The sequence below is a fragment of the Mustelus asterias genome, chromosome 6, assembly GCF_964213995.1.
Source record: "Mustelus asterias chromosome 6, sMusAst1.hap1.1, whole genome shotgun sequence".
Taxonomy (NCBI): domain Eukaryota; kingdom Metazoa; phylum Chordata; class Chondrichthyes; order Carcharhiniformes; family Triakidae; genus Mustelus; species Mustelus asterias.
This window is the reverse complement of record NC_135806.1, coordinates 143,752,427-143,777,644: the sequence shown is the minus strand read 5'-3', so window position 1 is coordinate 143,777,644 and position 25,218 is coordinate 143,752,427. Positions and strand designations below refer to the sequence as shown.

At 51.2% G+C, this 25,218-nt stretch overlaps 2 protein-coding genes across 2 annotated transcripts in view; one reads left to right on the top strand and one right to left on the bottom strand.

The window, feature by feature from the left end:
* The window catches only part of oxct1a (3-oxoacid CoA transferase 1a), a 416,864-nt gene that overhangs the window by 177,907 nt on the left and 213,739 nt on the right, over positions 1 to 25,218 (top strand). The gene's annotated exons all lie outside the window — the stretch shown is intronic.
* Positions 9,321 to 25,218, bottom strand: part of LOC144495229 (complement component C7-like) — a 108,558-nt gene continuing 92,660 nt past the window's right edge. The window contains exons 23-25 of the mRNA XM_078215296.1: positions 23,964 to 24,060; positions 14,717 to 14,898; positions 9,321 to 9,804 (exon numbers count right to left, since the gene is read on the bottom strand). Coding sequence (XP_078071422.1) covers positions 9,587 to 9,804; positions 14,717 to 14,898; positions 23,964 to 24,060 — 497 coding nt within the window. The 3' untranslated portion in view covers positions 9,321 to 9,586. The remainder of the gene's footprint in view (positions 9,805 to 14,716; positions 14,899 to 23,963; positions 24,061 to 25,218) is intronic.

The following is a 25,218-nucleotide window of genomic DNA, read 5'->3' as shown; positions in this document are numbered from 1 at the left end:
ATCTCATCCCTTGCCTCCCACAGAATCCTAGGATACATTTCATCAGGCCCAGGGGACTTATCGACCTTCAGTTTATTCAAAACTGCCAAGACATCCTCCCTCCGAACATCTATTTCCTCCAGCCTATTAGCCTGTAACACCTTCTCTTCCTCAAAAATATGGCCCCTCTCCTTGGTGAACACTGAAGAAAAGTATTCATTCATCACCTCGCCTATCTCTACTGCCTCCATACACAAGTTCCCACTACTGTCCTTGACCGGCCCTAACCTCACCCTGGTCATTCTTTTATTCCTCACATAAGAGTAAAAAGCCTTGGGGTTTTCCTTGATCCGACCCACCAAGGACTTCTCATGTCCCCTGTAGTAGTAGAGGCGGGTACAACTTTGTCGTTTAAAAAGTATTTAGATAGTTACATGGGTACGATGGGTATAGAGGGATATGGGCCAAACGCGGGCAATTGGGATTAGCTTCAGGGTTTAAAAAAAAAAAGGGCGGCATGGACAAGTTGGGCCGAAAGGCCTGTTTCCATGCTGTAAACCTCTATGACTCTATGAGTCTGCCCCGCAGCTAGAATCAAAACGGTAAAATAAGGCCCCCTGTCTCTCTGAATGCCTTCTCGACATGAGGCTCACCGGCCTGTAGTTCCCAGGCTTTTCCCTGCAGCCTTTCTTAAAGGCACAGCATTTGCCACCCTCCAATCTTCAGGCACCTCACCCGTGACTATCGATGATTCAAATATCTCTGCTCGGGGACCTGCAATTTCCTCCCTCGCCTCCCACAATGTCCTGGGATACACTTCATCAGGTCCCAGGGATTTATCTACCTTGATGCACTTTAAGGTCGATAAGTCCCCTGGGCCTGATGAAATGTATCCTAGGATTCTTTGGGAGGCAAGGGATGAGATTGCAGAGCCTTTGGCTTTGATCTTTGGGTCCTCGCTGTCCATGGGGATGGTGCCAGAGGACTGGAGAGTGGCGAATGTTGTTCCTCTGTTTAAGAAAGGGAATAGAAATGACCCTGGTAATTATAGACCGGTTAGTCTTACTTCGGTGGTTGGTAAATTGATGGAAAAGGTCCTTAGAGATGGGATTTACGACCATTTAGAAAGATGCGGATTAATCCGGGATAGTCAGCACGGATTCGTGAAGGGCAAGTTGTGCCTCACAAATTTGATAGAATTTTTTGAGGAGGTAACTAAGTGTGTTGATGAAGGTAGGGCAGTTGATGTCATATACATGGATTTTAGTAAGGCGTTTGATAAGGTCCCCCATGGTCGGCTTATGATGAAAGTGAGGAGGTGTGGGATAGAGGGAAAGTTGGCCGATTGGATCGGTAACTGGCTGTCTGATCGAAGACAGAGGGTGGTGGTGGATGGAAAATTTTCAGATTGGAGGCAGGTTGCTAGCGGAGTGCCACAGGGATCAGTGCTTGGTCCTCTGCTCTTTGTGATTTTTATTAATGACTTAGAGGAGGGGGCTGAAGGGTGGATCAGTAAATTTGCTGATGACACCAAGATTGGTGGAGTAGTGGATGAGGTGGAGGTCTGTTGTAGGCTGCAAAGAGACATAGATAGGATGCAAAGCTGGGCTGAAAAATGGCAAATGGAGTTTAACCCTGATAAATGTGAGGTGATTCATTTTGGTAGGACTAATTTAAATGTGGATTACAGGGTCAAAGGTAGGGTTCTGAAGACTGTGGAGGAACAGAGAGATCTTGGGGTCCGCATCCACAGATCTCTAAAGGTTGCCACTCAAGTGGATAGAGCTGTGAAGAAGGCCTATAGTGTGTGAGCTTTTATTAACAGGGGGTTGGAGTTTAAGAGCCGTGGGGTTATGCTGCAACTGTACAGGACCTTGGTGAGACCACATTTGGAGTATTGTGTGCAGTTCTGGTCACCTCACTATAAGAAGGATATGGAAGCGCTGGAAAGAGTGCAGAGGAGATTTACCAGGATGCTGCCTGGTTTGGAGGGTAGGTCTTATGAGGAAAAGTTGAGGGAGCTCGGGCTGTTCTCTCTGGAGCGGAGGAGGCTGAGGGGAGACTTAATAGAGGTTTATAAAATGATGAAGGGGATAGATAGAGTGAACGTTCAAAGACTATTTCCTCAGGTGGATGGAGCTATTACAAGGGGGCATAACTATAGGGTTCGTAGTGGGAGATACAGGAAGGATATCAGAGGTAGGTTCTTTACGCAGAGAGTGGTTGGGGTGTGGAATGGACTGCCTGCAGTGATAGTGGAGTCAGACACTTTAGGAACATTTAAGCGGTTATTGGATAGGCACATGGAGCACACCAGGATGATAGGGAGTGGGATAGCTTGATCTTGATTTCAGATAAAGCTCGGCACAACATCGTGGGCCGAAGGGCCTGTTCTGTGCTGTACTGTTCTATGTTCTACATTCTATGTTCTAAGTGCAATAGCAGAGTGACAACAACAAGCACAACCTCTTCATGGTGAACAAACATCGAAACTGAGGAGTATTAAACAAGGAGAAAGAGTTTTAGCGAGAAACTACTCGACAAGTGAGAAATGTGTACCTGCAACCATTCCAGAGAAGACAGGTCCAATTTCTTACCCAGTGTAACTTGATGATGAGAGAATATGGCAGAGACTCAGGGATGAAAGAACTGAGGTGGCGGAGACAGAATCAGAAAGGCTTACGTCAGACACCCAAGGATTACCACAGAATCAAGTTCAGATTCTACTCCAATAGAACAACCAACATCTCTGGAAGCTGTCAACAAAGCGACTTCTCAAGGTGAAGTATCTGATATTCGCGAGGAACAGGCTATTGAGGATGTCAAAGATCAGTCTCTGGAATGTCTTAACACCAAAACAAAATGGACATCCACCAAACAGACTCTCTATTAATTGTACATGTTCGATAATACTTGGTCATGTCACTGATGTTTCTAGTGGGTAATCTTTAAAAGTTTGTTTTCATTCTGCTGAAGCAAAGGGGGAGGGATGGTATATACTGGAAAGCAAAGCACCGCTGTGACATCACCAGAGGAATTCACGGGTTTTTGTCTCTCTTCCACGCTGGACTTCACTCTGGCCACAGCTCTTCAATAATCCAGCGTGGGTTTGGTTCAGTAACTCACAGTGTGGCATCTCAGGAAACCTTCCGCCTTGCTGTAAGATCAGAAAGAATAGCACAAACACAACGCCCTGTGATGGTAACCAGAGGAATCCTTGTTGAATGGTGGGAAGAGGAAGCAATCTCTGGGATAATGGTTCTGGAATTCCACAGGGAATGTTACTTTGGTTGCAGGTTAATGCAATCTCTTCCTCAGTGAAGTAGCAGGATTGGGATCATCAGGATTGGGATAATCAGGCTGCTTTGGGTGTGGGATGATTCTGTGTGTGGCCTGCTGCATTACTGAGTGTCCCAGTCATCCCAGTGGAGTTGGCCCATCATCGCTTTGGACAACTGGGACAGAATCCAATCAGGAACTCAGCATTTTGATGGATTAGGACCTTTGGAACGTTCCCACTGTTCAGACAGAAGCTGAGAGCAGGAGTTCAAACCCTTCAGTCAAGAATTATTCTGAGTTTGATCCCATTGGAACCAAACCGGTAGAACTTAATCTGACATCACAGGCAGACTTTCCGGCCATGCTCTATCCAAGGTCTGAAATTCCCACCGGAGGTCGCCGGACCTTTGCATGGCTTGTCCCCGTCTGCTACAATTCCTGAGGCCGGTGCGACAGGAAAATTCCCCCCATGTATTTCCCACTGAACATAGCCACCCAGAACTGTAAACTCTGGCTATTATTTGAACTTCAAATCCAATTGTGTTGATTGGAGGCAGCAGGAGACAGTTTGATGAAGTAATTTGGGAAATCTTGAATAAGTTATAGATCAATACTTATTAAAGACAGGACAGGGTTTGACTCAAGTATTCAGGTTTCTGCTTTCCGGTTCATCCTCAGAAGCAGGTTGGCACTCGGGGCGGGATTTTCCGTCCTCACTCGTCCCGAAACCTTAAAGTCCTGCCCGAGGTCAACGGACCTTCCCATGTTCCACCCCTCGCGCGCTCTGATCCCCGTGACGGGCGGGTCGGTAAAATTCTGACCTCGATCTCTCTCCTCTCGCCTGTAGCCTCTGTTTCACCCTGGACAACAACCACCTACTGTGCAACTTGCTCAGTGAGACCGCTGCTTATTAACCCTTTGATGTGGAGATGCCGGCGTTGGACTGGGGTGGGCACAGTAACAAGTCTCACAACACCAGGTTAAAGTCCAACAGCTGTATTTGGTAGCACGAACTTTCGGAATGTCACCTGATGAAGGAGCAGCGCTCCGAAAGCTAATGGCACTTGCTACCAAATAAACCTGTTGGACTTTAACCTGGTGTTGTGAAACTACTTACTGTATTAATCCTTTCCCAGCCACATCCCACAGTATGATCATTCTGATTGGCTAAATGAAATTAGGCTCATTCTTAATTGGCTAAGGGGTGCGTGATTGATCCGTGACTGGTCTAGGTGGAGCATGATCAGTTTCTAATTGGTTGCGGGAGGGTGATGGTCATCTACTGCTGTCATTTCCATTGCCCCCTGACTGGGACTCGATTGAAGGTGCCAATTCCTTGTGGGACCCTCCAGATTCTCAGTAAAGATTGTTTCTTGCTCAGATAGTTTTCTCCCCTTTGCCCATTGGATGGGTGAAATATGGCATCGTGCCCCAGTGACTGACATCTTGAGGTCATTGGGCCTGATTTTACCATCACGTTGCACCTGTTTTTGGGTGTGAAAACTTGGTAAAGTCGGGCGTGAGGCGAGTAGCGTGATCCGCGCCGGTTCACACTTTACCAAGGCCCAAAAATGGCTGCGATTGGGACCGCACCCAAAATGGACGCAACGGCCATTTAAATGCATCTGCATGCATTTAAATTGACTTAATGGGCTGCACACCCAACCTTACCGGCATTTCCCCCTTTACCACCGTGTTCGCCCATCCAGAATCAGCGCAAAAAAGACATAGAGTCATAGAGGTTTACAGCATGGAAACAGGCCCTTCGGCCCAACTTGTCCATGCTGCCCCTTTTTTTTAAACACCTAAGCTAATTCCAATTGCCCACATTTGGCCCATACCCCTCTATACCCATCGTACCCATGTAACTGTCTAAATGCTTTTTAAAAGACAAAATTGTACCCGCCTCTACTACTACCTCTGGCAGCTTGTTCCAGACACTCACCACCCTCTGTGTGAAATAATTGCCCCTCTGGACACTTTTGTATCTCTCCCCTCTCACCTTAAACCTCTGCCCTCTAGTTTTAGACTCCCCTACCTTTGGGAAAAGATATTGACTATCTAGCTGCTCTGTGCCCCTCATTATTTTATAGACCTCTATAAGATCACCCCTCAGCCTCCTACGCTCCAGAGAAAAAAGTCCCAGTCTATCCAGCCTCTCCTTATAACTCAAACCATCAAGTCCCGGTAGCATCCGAGTAAATCCATGCTTCACAAAAGTCTGATTCGGCCCTCCAGTTAGTGAGGAGGTAAGTGCCAAGCATCCGACAGTTCTCTGCTTGAGATCGGTGGGGGTGGGGGGAAGGGGGGGTCTGCTGCTACGCTGCCTGAGATCAGTGTCGGCGGGGGGTTGGGGGGGGTGGGGGGAAGGGGGGGTCTGCTGCTACGCTGCCTGAGATCAGTGTCGGCGGGGGGGTGGGGGGGTGGGGGTGGTGGGGGGAAGGGGGGGTCTGCTGCTACGCTGCCTGAGATCAGTGTCGGCGGGGGGGGGGGGGGGGGGGGGGGGGGGGGAGATGGGTCCGCTGCTACTCTACCTGAGATCAGTGGAGTGGAAGGGAGGGAGGGAGGGAGGGAGGGAGGGGCCCACAATCAGTCTGGATGGTGGGGGGTTTGGGGCAATGTCTGTGGGGGCCAGGGGGAGGCACTATAGGGCCCAGGAGGGATGTGGCAGGGGTGCCGCATTCTATCATTTGTTTTTTGCGCGTGCGCAGTTGGAGGCGCCGATCGGAGCTGCAGGATTTCGGGCGCATTAAGCCCCGCCCACAGGCCATTCGGAATGGCTGATATTTTTCAGGCAGAGTGTGTACGGGTGCTCCAGACACTCACCACTGAGAACGGGTCTCAAAGTCGGATCTGAAACACTCCCAGTTTCAAGTCCACTCAGCACTTAGAATAGGGCCCTCTGTCTCAAAACCTCATTGAATTGGTGTTCAGTTGGTACTGGTACACAGCTGGTACACAGTCAGTGACTTTGTGTTTTGGGCGGGTTAGTTGAAGGTTGTTGCTTTTCCTCTCTGGTTATTCGGAATGCGTTACTTTTCAAACAAAGGGTAGAATTGTAAATTTGCTTCAAACTAATAAAGCAGTTCACAAAATGAGACTAAGAAAGATATAATGATATGTCGAGAACACAAGTGAGAATAGTTTCCATGTCTGCTTCTACCTGGGATAAGGCAGCATGCAATATCTAATCTATCGGATTTCATTCAGACAGAGATTTTCAATGTGGTCTTGCTGAGGCTGACCGTGTGTTTGTGTTGTACCTGGCACTGCTTGGTATCAATCAGAATGTTAGAAACTCACAAAGTTACAGCAATTACACAAAGTCGATATTCCAGTGCTTGGAAGTGATTGGTGCGCTGAGCATTACACAATCCAATCAACTAACCCTCATTCACATTTAAAACAACCACAGAGTTACAATTCCAAACTTGCAGAACCCAAGATGGTTCCAGAATGTGTAAGGCTGAATGTTTTAATACTGACTATTCTTGGCACCAGAGGATTTTGGCATTGAGTGGAGTTGAGGATTTTAATTGTGAGGGAGGAGGATAGCTCCATTCAGTAATTATTTGCTGTTTTATGTCACTGCCTGAATGCTGTGTGGTCCTTGTCCCTCGTCAGGTTGAGTGATGTTCAGATCAAATCATGTAGAAACATAGAAACTGGAAGCAGGAGGAGGCCATTCGGCCCTTCCAGCCTGCTCCAACATTCATTCTGATCACGGCTGATCATTGACTTCAATATCCTGATCCTCTCTTCCCCCCATATCCCTCGATCCCTTTAGCCCCAAGAGCGAAATCTAATTTCTTCTTGAAATCAGACAATGTTTTGGCCTCAACTACTTTCTGTGGGAGTGAATTCCACACATTCACCACCCTCTGGGTGAAGAAATTTCTCCTCACCTCAGTTCTGAAAGGTTTACCCCTTATCCTCAAACTATGACCCCTCATTCTGGACTCCCCCACCATTGGGAACATTCTTTCTGAATCTACCCTGTCCAACCCTGATGGAATTTTATAAGTTTCTATGAGATCCCCTCTCACTCTTCTAAACTCCAGTGATGAGTTTGTGACCGGGAATTCAGCATAAAACCAGATTGTGGACAAACTTCGATTGTGCGGGAATTAAACTAAAACTCAACATTTAACAGCAATGTCCGAACACACCCTGCCCCTCCGTAACCCCGCCCCTCCATAACCCTGCCCCTCCTGTAGCCCCTCCCCCTCTGTAACGGCTCCCCCTCCATAAGCCCGCCCCCTCTGCAACCCCTGCCCCCTCAGTCACCCCACCTCTATAGATCAGACACACAATAATTTGAGTCAGTGAGTGCGATGAGTTTATTGAGTTTTCCAGGACTGCAGTGAATGTGTTTCCAACCAACATGGTGGGCAGTTGGTGTGGGGAGGGGTGAGAATGGGCAGAGGTGTGGGCAGGGGGGGTGAGGGTGAGGGGGGCGTACGGGGTCTGGGGTTGGTGGTTAGTGTGGGAGGAGTGTTTGGAGCAGAGTGTTGAGGGGAGGAGCAGCGGAGTGTTCGTGGGGATGGGAAGGAGGGACAGGGGATGGTCACTGAGGGAATGGGGTAGGCTGGATTTGGGTGTTGCGGAGTGGTTCAGGGGGTGAGGGTGAGGGGGGCGTACGGGGTTTGGGGAGTGGTTCAGGGTGTGTACAGGGTGAGGGGGGGTTAATGGGGTTACAGGGTGAGGGAGAGTGTACGGGGGGGGGAGTGTACAGGACGAGGGGAAGGTGTACGGGGCGAGGGGGGGCGTACAGGGCAAGGGAGGGCGTACGGGGCGAGGGGGGGCGTACGGGACGAGGGGGGGCGTACGGGGCGAGGGGGGGCGTACGGGGGCGTACGGGGTGAGGGGGGGCGTACGGGGCGAGGGGGGGCGTACGGGGCGAGGGGGGGCGTACGGGGAGAGGGGGGGCGTACGGGGAGAGGGGGGGCGTACGGGGAGAGGGGGGGCGTACGGGGAGAGGGGGGGCGTACGGGGAGAGGGGGGGCGTACGGGGAGAGGGGGGGCGTACGGGGAGAGGGGGGGCGTACGGGGCGAGGGGGGGCGTACGGGGCGAGGGGGGGCGTACGGGGCGAGGGGGGGCGTACGGGGCGAGGGGGGCGTACGGGGCGAGGGGGGGCGTACGGGGCGAGGGGGGGCGTACGGGGCGAGGGGGGGCGTACGGGGCGAGGGGGGGCGTACGGGGCGAGGGGGGGCGTACGGGGGCGTACGGGGCGAGGGGGGGCGTACGGGGCGAGGGGGGGCGTACGGGGCGAGGGGGGGCGTACGGGGCGAGGGGGGGCGTACGGGGCGAGGGGGGGCGTACGGGGCGAGGGGGGGCGTACGGGGCGAGGGGGGGCGTACGGGGCGAGGGGGGGCGTACGGGGCGAGGGGGGGCGTACGGGGCGAGGGGGGGCGTACGGGGCGAGGGGGGGCGTACGGGGCGAGGGGGGGCGTACGGGGCGAGGGGGGCGTACGGGGCGAGGGGGGCGTACGGGGCGAGGGGGGGCGTACGGGGCGAGGGGGGGCGTACGGGGCGAGGGGGGGCGTACGGGGCGAGGGGGGGCGTACGGGGCGAGGGGGGGCGTACGGGGCGAGGGGGGGCGTACGGGGCGAGGGGGGGCGTACGGGGCGAGGGGGGGTGTACGGGGCGAGGGGGTGTACGGGGTGGGGGGGGTGTACAGGGTGAGGGGGGTGTACGGTGTGGGGGGTGAACGGGGTGGGGGGGTGTACAGGGCGAGGGGGGGTGTACAGGGCGAGGGGGGGTGTACAGGGCGAGGGGGGTGTACAGGGTGTGGGGGGGTGTACGGGGTCGGGGGGTGTACAGGGTGAGGGGCGGTGTACGGGGTGGGGGGGTGTACGGGGTGGGGGGGTGTACGGGGTGGGGGGTTGTACGGGGTGGGGGTGAACGGGGGGGTATACAGGGGAAGGGGGTGTATGGGGGGGGGTGTTATGGGGGGAGGGTGGTGTACGGGGGGTTTTTACGGGATGAGGGGGGTGTAATGGGGGAGGGAGGGGGTGTACGTCGGTGTTACAGGGGGTGGGGGGGTACGGGGGTGTAACGGGTGGAGGGCAGTATATGGGGGGTGTTATGGGGGGTGTTCTGGGGGGAGGGGTATATACGGGGGTGAGTGTTACAGGGTGGGTGTACTGGGGGGATGTGTGGGGGTGTGTACTGGGGGGGCGTTACGGGGAGATATACAGGGGGGGTGTAACGGGTGGAGGTGGGTGTACGGAGGGGGGTGTAACGGGTGAAGGGCAGTATATGGGGGGGTGTTACGGGTGGAGGGGGGGGGGGGTGGTTCCAGCAGTGGCGAGACTCCCTTGACCTTTAACCCACCATGTCGTACCCCAAGGCCGCTGCTGATTGGTGGGAGCAGGGATGGGCTGTGAGGAGGGTGTAAGCTTTGCCCTGACACCTCCGGACTCCGGCCTGGCACTCGCTCACCGTCTCCTCCACCTCACTCCCCTCCATCAGGGCACAGAAATGGATCCCCCCGTGGGTACACTCCTCCTCCGACACCTTACACACACACTGGCCTTGCTGATCTGCAGAGGAATGGCAAACAGGTCATACAGAAAGCTGGACTGTTCCCAACACAACACCACCAGCACCCTCCCCAACACAAAGCCCAAAGCAAGCAGCTCAGAGACGCACAGCAAGATCCCATATCAACATTGGGACAATTCACATTTAATGGATAACTATTGGTCGGGAACCCAGTGGGCAGCTCACTGCTGTCCAATCGCGCGGTCAGATCTTCCACCGAAACCTCCCAGGCAGACGGGCTCGAACCTTCCGATTGCCAATTCATTGGAGCCACACCCCGTGAGGGGGGGACAAGTGTCCGAGCTCCAATTATTAACAGCTGACCCTCCCCCCCTGATCCGCACTGCCCCCTAACTCCCAGAAACAGAAAACAGTACAACTGGGAGATAAGAATTCCAGACAAACTGTTTTGCCTGTTGGGATCTCTGGGTCTCCCTCCCAGTTGGCCCACACACACATTCTCTATCCCCACTCCTTACTGCCCGATACTCTCTCCCTCTGCCGCATTACTGCTCCCCCCTCACAGCCCCTTCCCCGCCACCACCCCACACCCTCCCCTCCCCTCCCCCCCCCCGCTCACACTCTCCCTCTCCCTCCCTATCCCCCTTCCCCACCCACACCCTCCCCTCCCTCCCCCCTCACACTCTCCTCTCCCTCCCTATCCCCCTTCCCCACCCACACCCTCCCCTCCTCCCCCGCTCACACTCTCCTCTCCCACCCTATCCCCCTTCCCCATCCACATCCTCCCCCTCACATTCTCTTCTCCCTCCCTATCCCCTTCCCCATCCACATCCTCCCCTCCCTCCCCCCATCATACCCTCTGATCCAACCCCTCCCTCTCTCATCTTCCCCCCCCCACTCTTTCCAACCACCCCCCACCCCCCCCCCCCCCCCCACTCCCACCCCCGCCACCCAACCACCCTCAGTCAGTCCCTCCTGCACCTTCGAACCTGCTCCGCCATTCAATCTGATCATGGCTGATCTCTCCCTGGTCTCAAATCCACCTCCCCACCTGTTCCCCATATCCCTCATTCCTATTTCTTTATTACAAATATATCTATCTCCCTCCTGAAACCATTCAACGATTCAGACTCCCCCGCGCGATGGGGCAGCGAGTTCCACAAATTCACCACCCTCTGTGAGAGGTAGTTCCTCCTCATCTCAGTTTTAAATCTACCGCCTCTCAACCTATACCTGTGACCTCTTGTTCTAGATTGCCCCATAAGAGGAAACATTTGGTCTACATTTACTTCATCAATCCCTTTTAAAATTTTATATACCTCGATCAGATCCCCTCTCATCCTTCTAAACTCCAGCGAGTACAAGCCCAAACTGTTTAATCTCTCCTCATACATCAACCCCTTCATCCCCGGAATCAATCTGGTTGCGACTCACACAGAATCCACTTCCCATTATTGCTCAGTGGAAAGAAGGAACTTGCATTTATATAGCGCCCTTCACATCCACTGTACACCTTTACAGCCAATGAAGTTCTTCATGAAGCGTAGTCACTGTTGTAATGTGGGAAACATGGCAGCAAAACTGTGCACAGCAGGATCCCACAATCGCAATGTGATTGTCTGTTTTCCTGCCATGTGGGTTCGGGGGTGAACGTTGGCCTGGACACCCTGCTTTCCTTCAGGATAATCCCCTGGGATCAGTAATACCCAGCCGGGGCTGCAGGGGTTCATTGGGAACATGCTGATCCACTCTGGGAATCTTCTGCTCCCAGTGTGACGGCGCCCCGCTGTGTTTCGCCGGCAGTGTGGGGCGCAGTCAGTGCGAAATCCCATTCGCAGTAGCAGGATGAGAACATTCCACTGGGGACAACATCTCTCCCGTCCTGAGAATCACACTGTAAGTTTCAGGGCAATCCTCCATACGTTAAAGGACTCAGAAGAAACCTTGACAGTTTAAAAGTGACCAACTCTGTGGCTGCTGCCTGATGGAAAGCTTCCCAGAAGGCTCGGCAGGACAAGCATAGCCGGCCTCGGACTGGGATAAGGAAAAGGTGTGAGCCAGCCTTGAATACGCAAGCGGCCAGTGGAAGTAGAAAGGCAGACACACCTGTGATCTAATCATTGGAGACCCAGCAGACGAATAAGTAAACAAATCAGCGGGGGGGCAATGGACCATGGAAATCGGCCCATCCCCAGAAGACAAGTGGAGACCCATCCCACTAATGGGACACCATTCAGGAAGCTCCGGAGGGACATCAAAAGGACAGTAAAATATCAATCAAGGCAGTTTCAGCCTTTTGTGTTTGGTCCTGACTCAATTTAAACCAAGGCTGCGGGCGATCGAAAGCCCCATTGTCTGTGAAAATCAGTACGAGGGTAGGGAAGGTGGTTTTGTTAAATTGAGGTCAGAATCAAAGGAGCAGAAGCAAGCTCTTCTAGAACCAAGAGCAAGAGAAGCAGACAAGCAAGAAGGAGCCCTCTTCCAGAATCGCAAGCGGGGACACAGACAAGAAGGACCGAGCTCTCTTCAGTTTCGACCCTGCACTAAGACATTCGAGCCCACCACAAAGGAACCCCTTTTAGAATTGTGAGTATCCCAGCCAACCTTGTGAAGCTCCCGAGGATAGGATAGGGGTTGAGGGAAAGGGGAGGGGTGGTGTATTGTAATTTTAAAGTTCAGTAATCTTGTTTGAACTGTGTAAAGTAAGATTTTACTTGTGTCCGTTAGCATTTCTCCCGTAGTGAGAGCATAAAGCGTAAGTTTTATTCATGTGTGGTGTGGCATTGGAGAGGTTGATTCTATTGTTAAATAAATCACTGAAAGTTTGAAACTCGGTTTGGAGTTGGTCTTGCCTCTTGTTCTCTCATCGATGCACTCTGGCGAGGTCACAGTTTCAATAACCCTTACCGTAAATCCGGAGTCCAGAACCGAGGGTGATCTGAGCGATTCAAACCCGCTCACTCCAGGGAGACTGCTGGTCAGGAGATAAAGGGCCTCTGATATTCGGGTAAGCGTTCTCCAAGGCGGCCTTCGCGACACACGACAGCGCAGAGTCGCTGAGCAGAAACTGATAGCCAAGTTCCGCACACACGAGGACGGCCTCAACCGGGATATTGGGTTCATGTCACACTATTTGTAACCCCCACAGTTGCGTGGACCTGCAGAGTTTCACTGGCTGTCTTGTCTGGAGACAATACACATCTTTTTAGCCTGTCTTGATGCTCTCTCCACTCACATTGTTTTGTTTCTTAAAGACTTGATTAGTTGTAAGTATTCGCATTCCAACCATTATTCATGTAAATTGAGTTTGTGTCTTTATATGCTCTGTTTGTGAACAGAATTCCCACTCACCTGAAGAAGGGGCTTAGAGCTTCGAAAGCTTGTGTGGCTTTTGCTACCAAATAAACCTGTTGGACTTTAACCTGGTGTTGTTAAACTTCTTACAGGAAATAAAGGATCAGAGTCTCTCTGTTTCTCTCTCTTGGGAACCCACTCGAGTGGAGTGGGTGCAGGGTGGCTATTGTCCCACCGACAAGGGAGAGAATCACTCGGGCCTTGGTGCTGGTTTTGGGATGGCTGTGTGATATAAGTATCAGGCTACCGGTCAGGTATAAACGGTGAGCCTGGTTCAGCGCTCTCTCTCCTGCGGAGCTGCCCCAGTGCGGCATTCCCCGGTCCTTTGAAATTTGTAGGAGAGAGACACTCACAGCTATCGGCAGACCCCCAAATACCGGCCCGCAAGTGGAGTAAAAAGAAAGATCCCGCTACAACACACCAGGCGCAGGCCAGAGAAATCCGAACACCACCCCCCCGACACAACACACTGACAAACTGTTTGGGAGAACAATGATCCGCATCAAAAAAGTGGCACCTTTGACAGTGCGGCACTCTCTCAGCACTGACCCTCTGACAGTGCGGCACTCTCTCAGCACTGACCCTCTGACAGTGCAGCACTCCCTCAGTACTGACCCTCTGACAGTGCGGCACTCCCTCAGTACTGACCCTCTGACAGTGCGGCACTCCCTCAGTACTGACTCTCTGACAGTGTGGCACTCCCTCAGCACTGACCCTCTGACAGTGCAGCACTCCCTCAGCACTGACCCTCTGACAGTGCAGCACTCCCTCAGTACTGACCCTCTGACAGTGCAGCACTCCCTCAGTACTGACCCTCTGACAGTGCAGCACTCCCTCAGTACTGACCCTCTGACAGTGCAGCACTCCCTCAGTACTGACCCTGACAGTGCAGCACTCCCTCAGTACTGACCCTCTGACAGTGCAGCACTCTCTCAGCACTGATCCTCTGACAGTGCAGCACTCCCTCAGTACTGACCCTCTGACAATGCGGCACTCCCTCAGTACTGACCCTCTGACAGTGCGGCACTCCCTCAGTACTGACCCTCTGACAGTGCGGCACTCCCTCAGTACTGACCCTCTGACAGTGCAGCACTCCCTCAGTACTGACCTTCTGACAGTGCGGCACTCCCTCAGTACTGACCCTCTGACAGTGCGGCACTCCCTCAGTACTGACCTTCTGACAGTGCAGCACTCCCTCAGTACTGAACCTCTGATAGTGCGGCACTCCCTCAGTACTGACCCTGTGACAGTGCGGCACTCCCTCAGCACTGACCCTCTGACAGTGCAGCATTTCCTCAGTACTGACCTCAGTACTGGTAGAGTCTAACGGAGTCTAGAACACTTTGGAACAGTCTGGAGTGTGTGGAGCAGTGTGCAACAGTCTATCAGAGTGGAACAGTCTGAGATATTCTGGAGCAGTGTGCAACAGTCCATCAGAGCCTGGCAGAGTCTTGATCAGTCTGGAGTGTCCGGAGCAGCCTCGAACACTCTGGCACATTCTGACACAGCCTGTTGCAGTCTGCAAAAACCTGGAACAGTGCAACTGCCCAGGAAGGGTTTGTGTGAAGCTTTCAGTTAATGAAGAATGTTCCTTACCATCACATCGCTCCCAGGGTGAACAGGAGCCACACCCTCTCACTGCTGGAGATGAGGATGGACAGTCATCCTCTGACGTCATTCTAAAATGTCGACCCAGGCATTCCAGAGCCAGGAATTTGCACAACGTCAGCGGAAAGACTTGACCGGACGACTTAATCGCACAAACTGTCAACGAGGAGCTGGCGGGATACAACACACAATGAAAATGGCAGGGAACCAGGGGCAGGGGAAATGGAGATCAGAGACGCAACAGGGGCAGAGGGGGAAAGGCAGGGGGAGAGACAGAGTGTGGGGGAGAGAGGGGGGGAGACAGAGAGAGAGCAAGGGAAAGAATGAGGGCAGAGAGAATTAGGAGGCTTGAGGAGAAAACCAGGGAGAGGGAAAGAGAGAATGAGAAAGAGAGAAAGAGAGGAGAGAAGGAGAGGACAAGTGAAGGAGAGAGAGCAAGATCTCTCCCTAAATACCATGAACTGTCTCTCCCCCTCCTACTTCCCAGAGCGTCGAAGAACAAAGAGAAGGACAGTCCAGGAACAGGCCCTTCGGCCCTCCCTGTCTGTGCTGATCATGATGCCTTAACTAAACTAAAAAAGAACCTTCTGCCCTTACTCGGTCCATATCCCTGTACCCCTTCCCATTCGTGTACCCATCCAGATGCCTCTTAAATGTTTTATAGAATCATACAGCGCAGAAGAGGCCTTTCAACCCATTGAACCCGTGCCAACACATTAGAAACACCTGAACTCCCACCTAATCCCATCTGCCAGCACTTGGCCCATAGCCCCGAATGTTATGGTGCGCCAAGTGCTCATCCAGGTACTTTTTAAAGGATGTGAGGCCTCCCGCCTCCACCACCCTCCCAGGCAGCGCATTCCAGACCCTCACCACCCTCAGGGTGACAGTTTTTTAATCACATCCCCCCTAAAACATTTGCTAATGTACCTGTTTCCACCATTCTCTGTGAGAAAATCTTCCCCCGCACATCTCCCTTAAACTTTCCCCCCCTCACCTTGACCCTGTGCCCCCTTGGGGAAAACCCCTGACTATCCACTCTGTCTGTGCGTCTCATAATTTTGTAGACCTCTATCAGGTCTCCCCTCAGCCTCCGTCTTTCCAGTGAAAACAATCCTAGTTTATTCAACCTCTCCTCATAGTCAACACTATGAGAGAGTAGGAAAGATCTCAAACGGGGAGTTAGAAGGGCAAAAAGAGGTCACGAGATGTTCTTGGCAGGCAGGATTAAGGAGAATCCTAAGGCATTCTATTCATACGTTAGGAACAAAAGAGTTGTCAGGGAGAAAATCGGACCTCTCAGGGACAAAGGAGGGGAATTATGCTTAGAACCCAAGGGAATAGGGGAGATCCTAAATGAATACTTTGCATCGGTATTCACGAAGGAGAGGGGCGTGTTAACCGGGAGTGTCTCGGAGGGAGGTGTTGACCCGTTAGAGAAAATCTCCATTACAAGAGAGGAAGTGTTAGGTTTTTTAGGGAACATTAAAACTGACAAAGCCCCAGGGCCTGATGGCATCTATCCTCGACTGCTCAGGGAGACGAGAGGTGAAATTGCTGGGCCTCTGACGGAAATCTTTGTCGCTTCTTTGGACACGGGTGAGGTCCCTGAGGATTGGAGGATAGCGAATGTGGTCCCGTTGTTTAAGAAGGGTAGCAGGGATAACCCAAGAAATTATAGGCCGGTGAGCTTGACGTCCGTGGTAGGGAAGTTGTTGGAGAGGATTCTTAGAGACAGGATGTATGTGCATTTAGAACGGAACAATCTCATTAGTGACAGACAGCATGGTTTTGTAAGAGGGAGGTCGTGCCTTACAAATTTGGTGGAGTTTTTTGAGGAAGTGACAAAAACGGTTGATGAAGGAAGGGCCGTGGATGTCGTCTATATGGATTTCAGTAAGGCATTTGACAAAGTCCCACATGGCAGGTTGGTTAAGAAGGTTAAGGCTTATGGGATACAAGGAGAAGTGGCTCGATGGGTGGAGAACTGGCTTGGCCATAGGAGACAGAGGGTAGTGATCGAAGGGTCTTTTTCCGGCTGGAGGTCTGTGACCAGTGGTGTTCCGCAGGGCTCTGTACTGGGACCTCTGCTATTTGTGATATATATAAATGATTTGGAAGAAGGTGTAACTGGTGTAATCAGCAAGTTTGCGGATGACACGAAGATGGCTGGAATTGCGGATAGCGAAGAGCATTGTCGGGCAATACAGCAGGATATAGATAGGCTGGAAAATTGGGCGGAGAGGTGGCAGATGGAATTTAATCCGGATAAATGCGAAGTGATGCATTTTGGAAGAAATAATGTAGGGAGGAGTTATACAATAAATGGCAGAGTCATCAGGAGTATAGAAACACAGAGGGACCTAGGTGTGCAAGTCCACAAATCCTTGAAGGTGGCAACACAGGTGGAGAAGGTGGTGAAGAAGGCATATGGTATGCTTGCCTTTATAGGACGGGGTATAGAGTATAAAAGCTGGAGCCTGATGATGCAGCTGTATAGAACGCTGGTTAGGCCACATTTGGAGTACTGCGTCCAGTTCTGGTCGCCGCACTACCAGAAGGACGTGGAGGCATTGGAGAGAGTGCAGAGAAGGTTTACCAGGATGTTGCCTGGTATGGAGGGTCTTAGCTATGAGGAGAGATTGGGTAGACTGGGGTTGTTCTCCTTGGAAAGACGGAGAATGAGGGGAGATCTAATAGAGGTATACAAGATTATGAAGGGTATAGATAGGGTGAACAGTGGGAAGCTTTTTCCCAGGTCGGAGGTGACGATCACGAGGGGTCACGGGCTCAAGCTGAGAGGGGCGAGGTATAACTCAGACATCAGAGGGACGTTTTTTACACAGAGGGTGGTGGGGGCCTGGAATGCGCTGCCAAGTAGGGTGGTGGAGGCAGGCACGCTGACATCGTTTAAGACTTACCTGGATAGTCACATGAGCAGCCTGGGAATGGAGGGATACAAACGATTGGTCTAGTTGGACCAAGGAGCGGCACAGGCTTGGAGGGCCGAAGGGCCTGTTTCCTGTGCTGTACTGTTCTTTGTTCTTTGTTCTTTGTAACACTCTCGAGACCAGGCAACATCCTGGTGAACCTTCTTTGCACTCTCTCCAAAGCTTCCACATCCTTCTGGGAGTGTGGTGATCAGAACTGCACGCAGTATTCCAAATGCAGCCTAACCAAGGTTTTATATAGCTGCAACATGACTTCCCAACTCTTGCACTCAATGCCCCTGCCCTAAGCATGCCATCTGCCTTAAAATAGGGTTGTTGTAGTGGGAGACTTCAATTTCCCTGGATATAGAGTGGAAAGTGCTTAGGGCTGGGGGTCTGGATGGGGAGGAAGGTTCTTTGGAACAGTATGTAGATAGCCCAACTAGAGAGGGGGCGATACTGGATCGAGTTCTGTGAAATGAGCCCGGTCAGGTCATCAAGGTTTCGGTAGGGGAACATGTGGCAAATAGTGACCACAACTCTGTTAACTTTAGGATAGTAATGGACAAGGATGAGTGCTGTCCTAAGGGTAGGGTGCTAAATTGGGGGAAGGCTAACTATAACCGGATTAGGCAGGAATTGGTGACAAACAAAGAACAATACAGCACAGGAACAGGCCCTTCGGCCCTCCAAGCCCGTGCCGCTCCCTGGTCCAAACTAGACCATTCTTTTGTATCCCTCCATTCCCACTCCGTTCATATGGCTATCTAGATAAGTCTTAAACGTTCCCAGTGTGTCCGCCTCCACCACCTTGCCTGGCAGCGCATTCCAGGCCCCCACCACCCTCTGTGTAAAATATGTCCTTCTGATATCTGTGTTAAACCTCCCCCCCTTCACCTTGAACCTATGACCCCTCGTGAACGTCACCACCGACCTGGGGAAAAGCTTCCCACCGTTCACCCTATCTATGCCTTTCATAATTTTATACACCTCTAATAAGTCTCCCCTCATCCTCCGTCTTTCCAGGGAGAACAACCCCAGTTTATCCAATCTCTCCTCATAATTAAGCCCCTCCATACCAGGCAACATCCTGGTAAACCTCCTCTGTACTCTCTCCAAAGCCTCCACGTCCTTCTGGTAGTGTGGCGACCAGAACTGGACGCAGTATTCCAAATGCGGCCGAACCAACGTTCTATACATCTGCAACATCAGACCCCAACTTTTATACTCTATGCCCCGTCCTATAAAGGCAAGCATGCCATATGCCTTATTCACTACCTTCTCCACCTGTGACGTCACCTTCAAGGATCTGTGGACTTGCACACCCAGGTCCCTCTGTGTATCTACACCCTTTATGGTTCTGCCATTTATCGTATAGCTCCTCCCTACATTATTTCTACCAAAATGCATCACTTCGCATTTATCAGGATTGAACTCCATCTGCCATTTCTTTGCCCAAATTTCCAGCCTATCGATACCCTTCTGTAGCCTCTGACAATGCTCCTCACTATCTGCAAGTCCTGCCAATTTTGTGTCGTCCGCAAACTTACTGATCACCCCAGTTACACCTTCTTCCAGATCGTTGATATAAATCACAAACAACAGAGGTCCCAATACAGAGCCCTGCGGGACACCACTAGTCACAGGCCTCCAGCCGGAAAAAGACCCATCCACTACCACCCTCTGCCTTCTGTGACCAAGCCAGTTCTCCACCCATCTAACCACCTCCCCCTTTATCCCATGAGATCCAACCTTTTTCACCAGCCTACCATGAGGGACTTTGTCAAACGCTTGACTAAAGTCCATATAGACGACATCCACGGCCCTTCCCTCGTCAACCATTCTGGTCACTTCTTCAAAAAACTCCACCAGGTTAGTGAGGCATGACCTCCCTCTCACAAAACCATGCTGACTATCGTTAATGAGTTTATTCCTTTCTAAATGCGCATACATCCTATCTCTAAGAATCTTCTCCAACAACTTCCCCACCACGGACGTCAAGCTCACCGGCCTATAATTACCCGGGTTATCCTTCCTACCCTTCTTAAATAACGGGACCACATTAGCTATCCTCCAATCCTCTGGGACCTCACCTGTGTCCAGTGACGAGACAAAGATTTGCGTCAGAGGCCCAGCGATTTCATCTCTCGTCTCCCTGAGCAGCCTTGGATAGATTCCATCAGGCCGTGGGGATTTGTCAGTCTTTATATTCTCTAACAAACCGAACACTTCCTCCCTTGTAATGGGATTTTCTCCAACAGTTTAACACTCCCCTCCGAGACACTCCCAATCAACACATCCCTCTCCTTTGTGAATACCGACGCAAAGTATTCATTTAGGATCTCCCCTACTTCTTTGGGCTCCAAGCATAATTCCCCACTTTTGTCCCTGAGAGGTCCGATTTTTTCCCTGACAACCCTTTTGTTCCTAACGTATGAATAAAATGCCTTGGGATTATCCTTAATCCTGTCTGCCAAGGACATTTCGTGACCCCTTTTTGCCCTTCTAATTCCCCGTTTGAGTTCTTTCCTACTTTCTTTGTACTCCTCCAGAGCTCCCTCCGTTTTTAGCTGCCTGGACCTAACATACGTCTCTCTTTTCTTTTTGACCAGTCCCTCAATTTCCCTGGTTATCCACGGTTCTCGAATCCTACCCTTCCTATCCTTCTTTTTTACAGGCACATGCCTGTCCTGTAGCCCTAACAACTGTTCCTTAAAAGACTCCCACATGCCAGATGTGGATTTACCCTCAAACAGCCTCTCCCAATCAACAGCTGCCAAATTCTGCCGAATCCCACTAAAGGTAGCCTTCCCCCAATCCAACACCTTACCCTTGGGACACCACTCATCCTTTTCCATCACTATCCTAAAGCTAACAGAATTGTGGTCATTATTTGCCACATGTTCCCCTACCGAAACTTTGAAGACCTGACCGGGCTCATTCCCCAGTACGAGGTCCAGTATAGCCCCCTCTCTCGTCGGGCTATCTACATATTGTTCCAAAGAACCCTCCTGTACGCATTTTACAAATTCCTCCCCATTCAGAGTCTCAGCTCTCAGCGATTTCCAGTCTATACCAGGGAAATTGAAGTCTCCCACTACAACAACCCTATTTTTCCTGCCGTTGATTGGGAGAGGCTGTTCGGGGGTAAGTCCACGTCTGGCATGTGGGAGTCTTTTAAGGAGCAGTTGATAGGACTGCAGGACAGGCATGTGCCTGTAAAAAGGAAAGATAGGAAGGGTAGGATTCGAGAGCCGTGGATAACCAGGGAAATTGAGGATCTGATCAAAAAGCAAAGAGAGGCGTACGTTCGGTCCAGGCAACAGAAAACAGATGGAGCTCTGGAGGAATACAGAGAGAGGAGGAAAGAACTCAAACGGGGAGTTAGAAGGGCAAAAAGAGGTCACAAAATGTTCTTGGCAGACAGGATTAAGGAGAATCCTAAGGCATTTTATTCATATGTTAGGAACAAAAGAGTTGTCAGGGAAAAAGTCGGACCTCTTGGGGACAAAGGAGGGGAATTATGCTTAGAACCCAAGGGAATAGGGGAGATCCTAAATGAATACTTTGCATCGGTATTCACAAAGGAGAGGGGCTTGTTGACTGGGAGTGTCTCAGAGGGAGGTGTTGACCGGTTAGAGAGAATCTCCATTACAAGAGAGGAAGTGTTAGGTTTTTTAGGTAACATTAAAACTGACAAATCCCCAGGGCCTGATGGCATCTATCCTAGACTGCTCAGGGAGACGAGAGATGTAATTGCTGGGCCTCTGACAGAAATCTTTGTCTCTTCATTGGACACAGGTGAGGTCCCTGAGGATTGGAGGATAGCGAATGTGGTACCGTTATTTAAGAAGGGTAGCAGGGATAATCCGGGAAATTATAGGTCAGTGAGCTTGACATCCGTGGTAGGGAAGTTGTTGGAGAGGATTCTTAGAGACAGGATGTATGCGCATTTAGAACGGAACAATCTCATTAGTGACAGACAGCATGGTTTTGTAAGAGGGAGGTCGTGCCTTACAAATTTGGTGGAGTTTTTTGAGGAAGTGACAAAAACGGTTGATGAAGGAAGGGCCGTGGATGTCGTCTATATGGATTTCAGTAAGGCATTTGACAAAGTCCCTCATGGCAGGTTGGTTAAGAAGGTTAAGGCTCATGGGATACAAGGAGAGGTGGCTAGATGGGTAGAAAACTGTCTTGGCCACAGGAGACAGAGGGTAACAGTCGAAGGGTCTTTTTCCGGCTGGAGGTCTGTGACCAGTGGTGTTCCGCAGGGCTCTGTACTAGGACCTCTGCTATTTGTGATATATATAAATGATTTGGAAGAAGGTGTAACTAGTGTTATCCGCAAATTTGCGGATGACACGAAGATGGCTGGACTTGCGGATAGCGATGAACATTGTCGGACAATACAGCAGGATATAGATAGGCTGGAAAATTGGGCGGAGAGGTGGCAGATGGAGTTTAATCCAGATAAATGCGAAGTGATGCATTTTGGAAGAACTAATGTAGGGGGGAGTTATACAATAAATGGCAGAGCCATCAAGATTATAGAAACACAGAGGGACCTAGGTGTGCAAGTCCACAAATCCTTGAAGGTGGCAACACAGGTGGAGAAGGTGGTGAAGAAGGCATATGGTATGCTTGCCTTTATAGGATGGGGTATAGGGTCTAAAAGCTGGAGTATGATGTTGCAGCTGTATAGAACGCTGGTTAGGCCACATTTGGAGTACTGCATCCAGTTCTGGTCGCCGCACTACCAGAAGGACGTGGAGGCTTTAGAGATAGTGCAGAGAAGGTTTACCAGGATGTTGCCTGGTATGGAGGGTCTTAGCTATGAGGAGAGATTGGGTAAACTGGGGTTGTTCTCCTTGGAAAGACGGAGAATGAGGGGAGACCTAATAGAGGTGTACAAAATTATGAAGGGTATAGATAGGGTGAACAGTGGGAAGCTTTTTCCCAGGTCGGAGGTGATGATCACGAGGGGTCACGGGCTCAAGGTGAGGGGGGGCGAGGTATAACTCAGATATCAGAGGGACATTTTTTACACAGAGTGTGGTGGGGGCCTGGAATGCGCTGCCAAGTAGGGTGGTGGAGGCAGACACGCTGGCATCGTTTAAGACTTACCTGGATAGTCACATGAGCAGCCTGGGAATGGAGGGATACAAACGAAAGCTCTAGTTGGACCAATGAGCGGCACAGGCTTGGAGGGCCGAAGGGCCTGTTTCCTGTGCTGTACTGTTCTTTGTTAATCACCTTGGCCACCTGTGCTGCTACGTTTAGGGAACTGTGGACCTGCACGCCTAGATCCCTCTGTATGTTGATGTTCCTAAGGGTTCTGCCATTTACAGTATAATTCACACCTAAACCGGTGTCTAACAAAGAACAAAGAACAATACAGCACAGGAACAGGCCCTTTGGCCCTCCAAGCCCGCGCCGCTCCCTGGTCCAACTGGACCATTCTTTTGTATCCCTCCATTCCCACTCCGTTCATGTGGCTATCTAGATAAGTCTTAAACGTTCCCAGTGTGTCCGCCTCCACCACCTTGCCTGGCAGCGCATTCCAGGCCCCCACCACCCTCTGTGTAAAATAACCTGAGGATTATTACACTATAGTGCGCACTGTATCTGAGTATTATTACACGGTATTGCAGACTCAAGGGCTTCAAGTTTTTAGGTGTCCAGATCACCAACAACCTGTCCTGGTTCCCCCCATGCTGACACTATAGTTAAGAATGCCCCACCAACGCCTCTACTTTCTCAGGAGGCTAAGGAAATTTGGTATGTGAGCTACGACTCTCACCAACTTTTACAGATGCACCATAGAAAGCATTCTTTCTGGTTGTATCACAGCTTGGTATGGGGCTCCTGCTCTGCCCAAGACTGCAAGAAACTACAAAAGGTCGTGAATGTAGCCCAATCCATCACGCAAACCAGCCTCCCATCCATTGACTCTGTCTACACTTCCCGCTGCCTCGGGCAAAGCAGCCAGCATAATTAAGGACCCCACGCACCCCAGACATTCTCTCTTCCACCTTCTTCCATCGGGAAAAGATATCCAAGTCTGAGGTCACGTACCAACCGACTCAAGAACAGCTTCTTCCCTGCTGCCATCAGACGTTTGAATGGACTTACCTCGCATTGAGTTGATCTTTCTCTGCACCCTAGCTATGACTGTAACACTACATTCTGCACTCTCTCCTGTCCTTCTCTATGAACGGTATGCTTTGTCTGTATAGCGCGCAAGAAACAATACTTTTCACTCTATGTTAATACATGTGACAATAATAAATCAAATCAAACCGTACCTGCATTCATAGGGCATTTTGCAGGCACAGATTCCATTTTTAATCTTCTCCCATGGTTTACATTGCAGTGTGTCAGGTACTCTTGTCGTTACTGCAACTGGAATGAAGCAGAAGAGGTTGAACCCACTGTCCAGAGTAACGTGTCCCTCTGCTGAGTTACTCCGTGTCTGCACTGTATCACCATGTTAACACAAAAGATGAATCGGAAGGCAGGGGTTCGGAGGGATGGGGAGGTTCTGAGGGAGGGTCTGAGGGGGTCTGAGGTCACCCTGAGGCCTGCGCAGTATAGGGGGTGGGGGCTGACCCATTATTTGAGTGGTGGGGGGGAGGGAGGAGGATGTCCCTCTTGGCTGAGGGGTTGCTGATCCTCCCCTGGTCCGCAGGGAGCGGGGGGGGGGGGGGGGGGGGGGGTCACAATTTCCCTTTCTGGGGGGAGGGAGAACCAGTCCGTGAACATGGGGATGTGGGGGGGGGGGGGGGGGGGGCAGCTGGTGTAATCCCCAAGATGCAGTAATTTGCATCTTTCAGGTGGCGCTGCCACGCCAACAGGAAACCCTCTCATTTTCCCAAGGGCATGGGCACTTTGTTCCGACTTTGGTGAATCACGCCCGTGGTTGGGTGAAGAGCAGGGCTGGAAAATCAACATTCCAGGATATAGGATCTTCAGGCGAGACAGAGGAGGTGCCACCACATTCGCTAAGGAGTCAGTTACTGGAGTGAGGAGGGACAATATCTTGGAAGGGTCTTCAAATGAAGCTTTGTGGGTGGAACGTAGGAATGTTGAGGGGCAGCCACATTACTGCGAGTGTGTTATAGACCCCAAAGGGTCAGCGGGAAATAGAGGAGCAGATATGTAGACAGTTCACAGAGGTGTGTAACAATAATAATAACAGAGGATTCAGGGATTACAACTTGCCCAATTAATTGGGATAGTCACAGTGTGAAGAGTTTGGAAGGTTCGAATTTCTTGAAATGTATTCAGGAGAACATTTTATGTCAACATGTAGAAGGTCCAACAGGGGATGGTGCAGTGCTGGATCTAATTCTGGGGAATGAATCCGGACAGGTGGTCAAGGTGGCAATTGGGGAGCATTTTAGTGATAGCGATCACAACACAATATGATTTATGTTTGTTATGGAAAAGAAGAAAAATGGTCTGCAAAAAACAGTTTGGATTGAATCCAACCCAATCTAACCCAATGCAAACCATCCCACTCAACCCAAACCTATCCTACCCAAACCAGGATATTGAATT